We start from the raw sequence: 12,801 nt of genomic DNA on the forward strand, positions 1-12,801 counted from the left end.
TAAATAGAAATTAAATTTAGGTTTAAGTATGACTTGATGGCTTTACTTTTCATCTTCTGAGGGTCCCAACAGCTCTGTGGATAAAGGTTCAGGAGGAAACAACCTTTAACTAAGGTGTACCCTCAGTACATGAACCTTTAGTAGATTCAGTGAATCCATGGCTTCCCACTGAAGTATTGAACTCATACGGACACAAAATAGCAGCAATGAACTTAATTTTACAGTGTGTATCAAACATTTTTCCTAAAGGATTGTGTAAATGTGTTCACATGTATCACACCTTTGGCTCAAGTTTCAACCTTATCAGTTTTCTGAGTAATTATGACAACAAATGGATGGTGCAATGCCTGCCCACTGACTCCAGACAGCCAGGTGTTTTGGAGACAGTGTTGTGGTTTTATGCCTGTTCTTCACACCTTTTTGTGTTTGTGTCATGAACATATTGCTGAGATGGTTACCTTACAATGAAATAAGATGGTTTACTAATCTCTGAAAATATGTCTGTACAAGATTATACTGAATTAGTGTGCAGTTGTATTATTATTATTAGTAGTAGTATTACATCAGTATTTTCTAGGTAACTAGAGCTGGAAGTGTCTGTAGATTTCTCTGTTTTAAGGATTTTACAAAATCATGTGAAGTCAACATAGATAACTGGAAATTGCTTGATCAAAATGAGGTTTCAGAGGTGCAGAAATTGATTTAAGTAGTTTATTAAATTACATGTACATAGTATATACAAAGTTCCTGGTATACTGTGAACAAAAGCCTATTTACATAAGAAGCTAATGATGTCTCACAAATTCAGATAAGTTCTCATTTGTAACTTAGTTATTCCAAATGATAAATACTGAAACTTGGTTAGAAAGTACCACATGAGATTATCTCTAAGGACAAAACGAAAGATTGCTTAGTCATCTCTGTTGTGGTGACTTGGGGTAAAATGTAATTAGCTTGGATTCATTCAAGAATCATTGAGATTAGTTGTTGTAGTCCCTCTGTACATATTAATTTTCTTCATGGTCATTAGGCTTCAGGCAGTCGAAAGTCTAATTGCAGTTATCATTTTAACATAGGTAAATAAAACATTTTCTGTGTCATCATGAACAAGAGCAATAACTGAGTCTCTGCGTTTCAGTGGGCGTTCACGTGTGCACGTGTAACAAGTGTGGTTTCCTCTGTGTTTTTATCCCAGCAGATTAGAGTGAGGTCAAAACAGACCGACAGAGGCGTATCATCCAGAGGTTGCTCGCTTTGGAATCGGGCAGGAATTTCATGTCTTCTCTAGTTTTATCTAGTTCAACTTTGTTACGCTGAACCACTTTAGACCGCTGACCCCGTCTCAACATACACTGCTGTGTGTCTGTTTTGTACTGCGTGCCAACTCTAACCGGGTCTTGCATACGCAGAGTGACGGCAAGGGAAGTAACCAAATCAATTATGAAATAATACGTATACATATATTTAGTCAATTTTCTTTGACATACATATCTGTAACAGTTCCACAGTACAAAATACTGGTGAAATGAAGGAGTGGATCAGAGCAGGAATGTGAAAACAAAAAAAGTTTGCTATTTCAATTCATAAACTTACCACAGAAAATTACAATTGTTTATTCTTCAAGCTGTTTTTACTTTATTTTAGGCAATTATTTAAAGTGTTAAAACAAGACATTTAGCTAATTCTACAACATTTTATTGTTGTTTCAGATGGATGACCAAATAAATTAAATGAAAATCAGCTGACAAACATTTAGAAAGTTGAAATGTAGCAGAGAGAGGTGGTTATAAGTCCATAAGTCCTCTACTGTGGCTCTACAAAGTCAGTGCTAACTAACTCTGTGGCTACTGTTGCTTGTTTGTTCTTCACGTCAAATCTGCTTTAAATGAGCCTTAAAGCAATCAGGAAGAGTGGTATTTTATTCACAGCAGAGAGCTGCTTAAAATTCTCGTCTCATTTCACAAGGCCAACTCAACAAGAGCTGAAACTGGACCCGGATGAGGGCAAGCTGGCGAGAAAGAGTTTGTCTCTGGACCGTTTACACTTCGGTAGAGAAAGATCTGTTCGTCTCTCACTGCATTCAGAGCTTGTACAACACACAAACAGGTACTCGCTGACGACAACCCCATTATTTCTCCCAGTGTATGTCTGCGCATATATAAACTGTGTGTGTGTGTGTGTGCTTGTCAGCATCTCTGGCAGCACAACTACCGACTGTCTGCAAAAACACAGACACAGTGAGTCACCTGAAAGGCCATGAAATATCTGAGAGACACATCTTCGTTATTTGATCTTCTCTCAGGAAATGGCTTGATATATTTTGCAGTTGTGTACGAAACACAAGAGCCTCAGGCTGGGACTTGGATGGAAAACAACATTTACACAACAGACGACAGTCTGCTCCAAACTTAATTACTGGTGGTGAGTGAAAGTAACTAATTACATAGAACTGTGCTGAAGTGCACATTTGAAATATTTAAAAATTTTATTGTGTTGTAAATTACTCATTCTTTATGCCTCGAAGGGAAATATTGGATATTTAACCTACTTTATTTATTGTGCAAGTAACAGTTGAATTCTCTGCTGGAAAAGATCTCACAGAGAATTGATCAAAAGTTTTATTTGAGTATTCCCATTTCATTGTGCATAAGCAGCCTTTCTTAACTGAGCTTTTGATGCTTTAGTTAAACACACTGATTGATTGAATTCTTTGAACTGCAACAACATAATGTTTGATACTTTAAGGGCATTTTGCAGCCAAAACCAAAAGGTAAATTATGTTACTTTAACTTCTGTTTGCATGCCAGAACATCTGCAAATATCTGAGAAGGCAGACATTAAACATATAAATTATCTTACAAAGTAAACATTTTAAGAGCCATGATTTTTACAAGTATCTACATGAAGACTATGAGCCCTAAAACAGCTGATTGGGCAGGATAATTGGATTTTTTTTTAGCTACCATGGAACATTCAACATCCCCGATATTAACCTGAACAGATTTCTGTGGCTGAAAATAATCATTATTTTCAACACGTGTTAACCTGATTGTAAATTAGTCACACAAGTATCTGATGACTCATCTGGTTTATGAATACTAAGACATTACATCCATTACTGTACATGTGGGGTATACCTTATACAGACCACCAGTGCATCACAGTGAGTCCCGATTTAACATAACATGGATGTTCTTTTTGACTGTGACACTCAACACTCAAAAATATATCACAACATTCAGAAGCTTTACAAAACCCAATTTACCAATGGTGGTAGCATCGAGCGTCAGTTTACTGAAAGAATCTGACCAAGTCAACCATCTGGAACCATGTGAAGTATTCATCCTGCTAAAAAATATCATAGCTGCACATGAATATTCTTTAAATCACTTGTTTTTTCATCTCTATATATTTTACCTTCATATGTTCTTGTTTTGATTATGATCTAGTCAATTTTTCTACTACACTACAGGAGTACAGGAGTACAAACAGGAGTAATTACATCCTCTGTGCTGTTATCAACAACAACAATAACAACCTGTTTCTCTTTACCTTTATGTCTATAGGTAGTCCCACTGTTGGGCTAAAGGAAGGGGAACCTCCTTGTTAGGATGTGTCTGCCTCTACCCAGGAGGAAGAGGTAGACATAGAGCCAAAGCAGGTAAAAACTGTAAACACACACTCAAGCAACATGCTGTACACAAGGGGTTAACAAACTGTTTCAGAGAACCAAAATACCCACCCATCATCCACTCCCCCTGGAATGGACTGTCCCATGGGTTCGCATGACGTGTGTGTGTGTTTGAATTGGAATTACAGAGAGTGTGTGTGTGTGTGTGTGTGTGTATGCGCGTGTCCCCTTAGCCATATATATTGAGCCATGTGGACCTAGACTTGGAGTTTTGCAGGACAGACTTTGCATTGGCTGTTGGGCTGTGTGCTCTCCGTTCTTGATTACTCCGGTGAACAGAAGCAGCAGGAATATAAAGCCACCTTCAGACCTCTCTGGACTGCTTTCTTGTGGAAATTGAGCAACCTCGCAGATTACCTGGCTCTGTAGAAAAAATGAGCGATCAACTGGAAGACGGCTCTTTCATGTTCACTTCGGAGTCCGTAGGAGAAGGACATCCAGGTGAGTTTTCAGCTTGTATAAAAATTTGTATAGGTTAAAAAAAAAAATTCTTTGTAACTTATCAGCTGTTTCCTCTTTTGCTATAAAAAAGTCCTCAAAAAACTTGAATTTATGCCTTTGTCTTTCTATACTCAGTGTAATATGATGACACGTGTGACCAAACACAACATGAGATGAGCCAAATGTTGTACATAAATCAACAGTGAGGCACATTTACTCTTCAGGCATGTTCGGTATTCCATTCAGTGCAACATGTGTTTACTGCCCCCCCACTCTCACTCATAGGCTGCTGGAGATGAACGTGTACAACAGGCTGGTGTAAGGTTGTACACTGGAGAGACACGAACAGAGCTGGAGCATGAGCCATTCACAAGAAAGCCTGTTTAACTTATTAACTAATAATAAAAGTCAAAGTGCACTCTGTCCTTCACACTTCTCCATACAGATGGCCCTCGTCTACCCCTGTCAATGTGTTGTAATCCCTTTACAAATATGTAATCCTACAAAGTCTCCTGTGCACAATCGATTATCAGCAAATGCTGTTTTGCGGTAAACCAGTTGTACAGCTTCACAGATAATGACAGAACATGACTGTTAGCTCTCAATCTTATACTAAACGACAGTGTTTGATAAAAACAAATCAATTGTTAATTCATTGTCGTCTTACATCTTACATCTCACGTCATTTCTCACTCAAATGTGCACCAAGCCGCCAATTAAAATAAATTAAGTGAAAAATCATGTAAAAGTGACAGTGAACATATGAAGATGGGTTTAAGTGGTAAAATTCAGGATTGAAATTGTACATTCACAGAGGTGTGCGCAGGACATATCTTTTAATTTGATAACGCACTGCAAGGTCTGGACTGTTCCCAGAGATAGAGGCCATTTTTTTTATACTTTGCTTCACACCTGCAGGCAGGAAACTAAGTTAAAGCCAGTTTGAATTCATATGAAATTTCCATTCAGATGTTGAGGTTGTTTCTGATGTAACCTGTGTATTGCATTGCTTCAGTGGGGTGACAAAGAGAGATGAATGGGGTGGCTTGTGAGGCATTGTCCCACTGCTGCACGCAAATCACACAAATGGAAGTTAAACACAGTGCTCCCCATTTGAAAAATGACTGTGTGACCTCTTGGAGAAACATATGCAAGCATGTTCTCCTCTCTTGTTACTCTTGTACATAACAGACAGCAATAATGCTGCAATGGGTAGTTTTCCTGTCTTTTACACAAGAATCCCCATCCTGTTAAATGAACAGGCTGGAAAATTTCAGTTTAACTATTAAATTCAAATTGCCCGTCTCTGTTTTGGATAAAAAAAACTTTTGGTCTGAGGTCTTGTCATTTCTCTACAGACAAGATTTGTGACCAGATTAGTGATGCAGTCCTGGATGCTCACCTGAAGCAGGACCCTGATGCCAAAGTCGCCTGTGGTGAGCAAACTAAAATTCAGATAGAGATAATGTCATTTTTTTTTTTTAAAAACACCCATGCATTGAGATTTTTATCTTAGTATCACATTTTTTAACCGCACTAAATAAGGCAAAACTGTATTTGATCAGTTTATTCAAACAAACTCACAAGATGACCACTGATAGCTACTACATTAAAAAAATAGAAATAAAAAGATGTATTTCATGTGTTCATTGTGTTGACAGAGACGGTGTGTAAGACTGGCATGGTGTTGCTCTGTGGTGAGATCACATCTCGGGCCAACGTGGATTATCAGAAGGTGGTGAGGGACGCCATCAAACATATCGGCTATGATAACTCAGAGAAGGGTGAGAAAAACATGTAAAGCAACAAAGACAGAGGTTTGCTTTGCTGCCTGCCACCAGCTCTGAGCTGTCCACTTTCCACCTGCAGGTTTTGACTACAAGACATGTAATGTGCTGGTGGCTCTGGAGCAGCAGAGTCCAGACATCGCTCAGGGCGTCCATGTTGACAGACACGAGGAGGACATTGGAGCTGGTGACCAGGTGGGACAATTACAACAGGAAAATCCATCATTTGGCTCATGTTGACTTGAGGGCTGTGTGATGTTGGGGGGGAAAAAAAATCACATTTATTTAACACTGTATGATACGATTAAGCTTTTAAACAACATCTGATGGGACGAATGTTCACAAAGCCTTAAACTCAGTTGTGGTGGGAAAAGTATTTCGATCATTTACTTAAATAAATATGAGCGGAAGTCCTACATTTAGAAGAACGCAGCTTTTAGGATGTTCTTAAAATAACTCATTCTGACTAAAAATGTCCCCCATTCAGAATAAACCTGATGCGTTCATGCTCACTTTTCACTTTTTTGTTAGAGCTTGTTTCAACTATCTTATGTATAATAGACTTGTGACATTCAAATTGTCACAAGATGGGAGATCAATTTACCTCTTTGAACTTTACACTAAGACAGTTTGAAGGGAATTCTTCCGGTAATGGAACTTCATAGGACTCAGAAAATGTATTATTGATGATTATTGATGTTTTATCAGTGTAACAAACTGTAGTTTAGGCTTTTTTTCAGTATTGTTTTCTCATTGCCTACCTTTTTGTTACATATTAGGTGAACTTTACTTGTCCCTGCTGATGATTAAATCCGTTTGCATATTTTCTGACTCTTTTTCTCCTCTACAGGGTCTGATGTTTGGCTATGCCACAGATGAAACAGAAGAGTGCATGCCTCTAACCATTGTCTTGGCACACAAACTCAATTCAAAGATGGCTGAACTCAGACGCAATGGCACCGTCCCATGGCTTCGTCCTGATTCTAAAACTCAGGTGAGATTATTTGTACAATCCTCGCACAATTTGCCTTTTTCATTCCCGAAGCAAAGGCAACACGAAGGCAGTTTTCTGAACTGCTTTCCTCTCTGCACTCTGGATGTCCTCCAAAAGATTATTTTTGGTGCCAGCAGGCAAAATCGGATCAACAGTAGCTGTTGCAAGTATTTCAGATAAAGCTGTCTGTCCAGCAATAATACACCTCTGACTGCTGTAGAGGCAGTCAGCTGATGAATGCAACTCTTTGATATAAACTTACTAATGCTTTGGTTTCCCAAGTCAAAAGTACAGCCTCATTTCCAAAAAAAAAAGCTGTAATACTGCGTGAAATCTCTACAAAATACAGTTATGTATTAATCATTTATAACCTCTATTTTGTTGAGAAAAGAAAATTAAAAAGTAAATGAACAGATAAGTGTAATTATTTTTCATGTATATGCTATTGTTACATTTGATGCAATCAGAATGTTTAAAAAAGTCAGGGAACACAAATATGAAAATAGTCGTGATTCCAGGCCCTCGGGCAGCAATGCATTCGGGGAAAAAAACAAGATTTGGGGGTGGAAATCCCTGAATGGGCTCAAGAACAAAATTCACAGCTGTATCTGAAGTCTAAGTTACAACACAATCATGTAAAGAGTTGTTCAAACATGAATAAACCCCAGGCTCATTTCTAATTCACTGTGAGGTGAAATTAAATGAAATGGTCTGATGATTCCAAATTTGAAACGCTTTTTTTTTTTTAAGTCTGCTTTTCACCAGTTAAGGAGAAGTGACATCATCTTGTTTGGTATCAGCACACCATTAAAAAGTCAGCAGTCTCTAACCCTGTTTACCAGCTTTTGAGTTTGTGTTTATCCAACAGGTGACAGTACATTATGAGCAGAAGGATGGAGCTGTGATCCCCAAGAGAGTTCACACCATCGTGATCTCTGTCCAGCACGATGATGGTGTCTCCTTGGAGGAACAGCAGATGGTCCTGAAGGATAAGGTACTTGCATCACCTGGTTTTATTGAATTGTAGATATAGAAATAAAGTCACACTTTTGACTTTTCTTTTAATTCTGACCTATTTCTGTCAGGTGATCAAAGCTGTGGTCCCAGCCAAATACCTGGATGACAAAACCATCTGCCATCTCCAGCCTAGTGGTCGCTTCGTCATTGGAGGACCCCAGGTTGATATCACACACAAAAACAAGCAGATATCAAAATGTTCAGCCCCTTCAGGACATTTTTGCTATTTCACTATACTTTTACTATACTATATTTTTAGTTTATTCCAAACTTTTAGAATTATGGGAATGGAATATAGTTTTATGACATTTTTCTTTAATGGAAAGCTTGTTTGTGCATTTTCAAAGCTAACTAGTTAAGCATACCTTCATCAAGAAACACTACATGTCAACTTTAAACTGGGCAAAACAGATTGGGCTTTTACTCAGTGATTTTTTTTTTTCTCCTCCCATTTTTGTGAAATTTCAGTTCAAGTTTAATTGCACTATTGTCTGGTTTCTAAGTTTGGGCCCATGACCACGTGGTGCTCTTCTCTGGCAGAAAAGCATGGCAGGGCTGTCGGAAACACTTTTTTTTCCCCTTATTTCTTTGTCATCAGACTTTTAACCATTGCAGCATTAATGGGGTTTTGATTTTATAAAAATGTTTGGGTCAGGGAGTGACATCACAGGTCAGGTGATGCATTCTAACTATCCAGCAGGTTTAAGTGTAATTATTAGTTAGTAATTATTTCTTAGTTAAAGGTAACTATAGTACAACATTTAGTCCTCACTCTACATACGCATGCATACTCAGATATAACATGTGGTTGCCATGTTAACAGGAGCCCCCTATCAGTTGGTGACCTGTCAGCTTTTGGTCCCTCACGGGAAAAATAACACACACACACACACTCACTCACATGTACCGGTACATGTGATTATCACACAGTGAGGATCCATTGCAACACACAGATACACACACACGTGGAAAGACACTCAGAGGACGAAGAACTTAGTGTTGTTTGCGTGGATCGCTATGTCAACTCCGTTTCAACACACATATAAACACTTACATAATCTTCTGGGTTAACTTTCAACAAGAGAGCGCAAAACAGATAAAACAGCCTAGTTAGAGAACCACGTGTTCTCTCAGTTTTTTTTCCTTTTTCTTTGTAATGTTGAACTGGTCCACTGTAAATCTCAATTTAATCTTTAACCCCGAAATTAATTTTTTTTTGCCTTGAAACAAACTTCTTCTCTGGTCATAGTTTAAAATCAGTTGCTTCAAAGTTGAACTCGTATATTTGTTCCTCTTTCATGTATTTATCTTTTTTTTCACATAGAAAGGTGCTTATTCAGGTGTTGCAATTTAGCTCTGTGCTGGAATGGAGCCAGCTTTCAGTTTAGAAGGAAAGAAGTTTTAGCTTCAAGTTGTATTTAGCTTTTTTACTTGTGTGTTGGTGAAAGTTCAACCTTCTACCACTGTTGCAGTTTAGCTCCTCAAGTAACTTAGTCAAGATTTCTTCAGCAGAGCCGCAGAACTTAATTCTTTTTTTTCTTTTCTTTTCTTTCACCCATTAGGGAGATGCAGGTGTGACTGGCAGAAAGATTATTGTAGACACATATGGAGGTTGGGGAGCTCACGGTGGCGGAGCTTTCTCCGGCAAAGACTTCTCAAAGGTCGACCGCTCTGCTGCTTACGCTGCTCGCTGGGTGGCCAAATCTCTGGTGAAAGCCAAACTGTGCAGGAGAGTTCTGGTTCAGGTGAGCACTTGGCTCCATTGTATGATAACGCAGCCAGATAATACAAAAGGTTTGCTCCTGTGAGTAGATGACAGTGTTGTTAATAAGGTATTTCTGTCTGCATGTCTTTATGTGATACAGGTGTCTTATGCTATCGGCGTGGCCCAGCCTCTGTCCATCTCCTTGTTCACATATGGTTCCTCCAAGAAAACAGAATCAGAGCTGCTCAAGATTGTCAACAAGAATTTCGATCTGCGGCCTGGAGTCATTGTCAGGTAGCATGGAATGTTCGTTTGTCATAAGCAAGAGAAGACTGCCTCCTTCAGGTCTGCTGTGTGCAGGGGAGGCTGATTCTTTTCATTTATCATAACGTTATTATAGAAAGGTTTGAGAAAGAGTTTTTCTGTCACCCATAGATCATGGAATACTTTAATCAGCGGATCCTGTCAATAATTTTTCAAGTAAAAATGTGAGCTATCTTCTAAAAGAGAGGGATTGGCTGTGCTTTCATGCTAATTAGGATAGTAAATGAATATACAAATGAGTTTTTACTATTTCATAGATTAAATAGTTGACAAAGCAGAATGATAATGATTTCAGTACAAAGTGCTGCACAGATTTGTGTAACAATAAACAACACATTTGGATTAATGGTGTTCTTTTAAAAAACTATGTATGCATAAATGTAAAAACTATCATTAGAAACTACTGTATGTTAAACTATTTACGGTTGCTCAAGATGCATCAAATATTACATGTAATCAGCATCATGAGCTGGTGTTTCCTGATCCCACCACTAGGTGGCATCAAAGTGCGCTGATCTCCCATTTCTAATCCTCATCTACATTTAAAATGGTCCAAATTATTATTTACCTAATGGTTTGAAGCAGCGCACAGGCCTCACTGTACATTTAAACCTACTTTTCTGCAGTTGAAAACCCTCAAAGGACAACATGCAATCGTCCAAACAGACACATGTACAGTAACAGTGCAAACCCATAACGATGCAACATGCATCAGGGGATACTTTCACTCTTATGTATGGGTTAGGTGGTACACAATCTTTAACCATGACTTAGATTTTCCGAACATTTTTCTAACAAAAGCCTGTAGAAACGTTTTTGATATATCTCTTATACCCAGTCACAAACAGGGCAAACATAACTGCATGCATTTTACATACTTAAATTAACATAACCATAAACTATAGAATATACTAAATGTGCTATCCTGTAACATGCTTAATGTCTGTTCCTAACTGAAGTTACATCCTTTTGTAATGTTTGCAGGGATCTGCAGCTGAAGAGGCCAATCTACCAGCAGACAGCCTCCTATGGCCACTTTGGACGACCAGAGTTTTCTTGGGAGGTGCCAAAAAAGCTTGTCCTCTAATAACTCGATTTGCCTGTCCCAAACACCCCCTCCCCCCAAACACACCCCCATGGAGACTGAACAAGGTGCCCCTTCATGGGCTGTAACTTCCATCTCCCTCAACTAATTTAACATGTTTTATAGAGAGATTTCAAGCCAAAGCTAGAGATAAGTAAGTCAGCTTTGAAGATGTGAGGAGATAATTAGAGTGCTTGTAGTCAGTAGACATGTAATGGAAGAGAGACGTGCGCAGACGTTTTCCTCCTGTTCTTTTCCAGTTCCCTAAACATCGAGGTATTGGTGCTTGAAAATGTAGGTACTGTCACAAATCAAAGCTCCACGACACAGCAAGAGGCAATCAGAGGCCAAGTGATTTACCTCACAGCTGTTAATATTGCTTTATGAGGCCAGTATGATGTACAAAAACAACATTTCTACTTATAGGGTGCTGCTGACAACAGAAAGTATTGCATCAGTAACGTTCAGTGTGACTACTGCTAAACCAAAGACTTGGCTTTAGAAAATGATTGCATGCTTCTGTGATGACAGTTAAATGCCTTTTGCAAGTCTTATGTTGTAATTGGTGCTACAGAAAGCTGTTTGCACTGTTACAGTCACCGTTAGACATGAGGACAGGTGTCAGGGCACAGAGGAGCTCTGGTCTCATAAAAAGGCATTTTACGGTTAAATGTAAAACAGCCCTGCAGTTTTATGTTTTCTCGCCACTCGTCTTTACTGTCATCCCTTTATCCCCGCTGTTTCACGAGTTCAAATGAAGCTGCTTTTGTCACAGCAGAGCTCAACTTGTGGATGATGCTTATCTTTTTTTTTCTTTCTCTTTTTTTTTTACCTGCTTCTGTAAGTGTGATACATTTTAGCAAGATATAAGAAGTTTGAAACTTGTGCTAATTGAGGATCATTCTCTGCTCTCTTTGCCCTCTGAAGTGGATTACCAAACTGTTTTAAGTAAAGTATTAAGCGGACCACTGATATCTTAAAGTTGCACCATTTTTACAATGATAAAGATCTAAGCTGACTTGCTGTGTTGCAGATGCACACTTAACTTAATTATACACTGTCAGCTTCCCTAATGTCTTAATGTGAAAGTTTGCTGTATCTAAAAATGTCTGGACTCTTGTTAAGTTCACTTGATTTCTTCATTGTCACCTCAAAGACTGTAAATCTGTTGTTTCGGAGGAAAAAGAGGATCAGTTTATTAGAATATTTCTTGCAGGGTAATTGGACATTTTTAGTGATGGGCTTTCACTGTTGTGGAATCACAAAGTATTTTATCTATTTCCTTCCTACTTAAGCACTTAAGATTAAATCTTCATGTCTTTTGAGACCGAGGATTTTTGTGGTCAGTGTAACAACCTGTGCTTTCATCTACGACCAGCATTGTTTTTGTAATTGAGGTTTTCCTCTGTTGAACACATTATCAGTCTGTGTCATCCTCTGCCGGCTTTGTTGGCTGAAAAGCTGGACGATGTAAATAATTGAACAATAAAAAGAAGATAAAAGATGTAAAGCATTGTCTGACTCTTTTCAAAACTACCTCATGTGGTAATGGTAAAATAGCTTTTTGGCAGTTTTTTGTCAATTCAACCAACTGTTTTCTAAGTTTTCCCACCTGAAATTTACATATATATATATATATATATATAGAGAGAGAGATGTATGTATTAGTTAGAATACACTTATAGGGTATAACCTATATAGTATAACCTTGTATATGACAACCCTATGGCTTTAATATTTGAGATTTCGTCATCATGT

General features: G+C 38.3%; 1 protein-coding gene across 1 annotated transcript; it reads left to right on the forward strand.

Annotated features, from left to right (window-relative positions):
- Positions 1–3,883: 3,883 nt before the first annotated feature.
- Positions 3,884–12,553, forward strand: mat1a (methionine adenosyltransferase 1A). Its single transcript, XM_072390956.1, has 10 exons — positions 3,884–4,132; positions 5,491–5,568; positions 5,794–5,916; positions 6,002–6,114; positions 6,770–6,913; positions 7,782–7,907; positions 7,999–8,091; positions 9,493–9,675; positions 9,796–9,929; positions 10,944–12,553. Exons 1-10 carry the CDS (start codon positions 4,066–4,068, stop codon positions 11,044–11,046), a joined length of 1,164 nt encoding a protein of 387 aa, XP_072247057.1. The 5' UTR covers positions 3,884–4,065; the 3' UTR covers positions 11,047–12,553.
- The last annotated feature ends 248 nt before the right edge of the window (positions 12,554–12,801 follow it).

This window comes from Leuresthes tenuis, unplaced genomic scaffold (assembly GCF_036924035.1).
Source record: "Leuresthes tenuis unplaced genomic scaffold, fLeuTen1.0.hap1 SCAF_8, whole genome shotgun sequence".
NCBI lineage: Eukaryota > Metazoa > Chordata > Actinopteri > Atheriniformes > Atherinopsidae > Leuresthes > Leuresthes tenuis.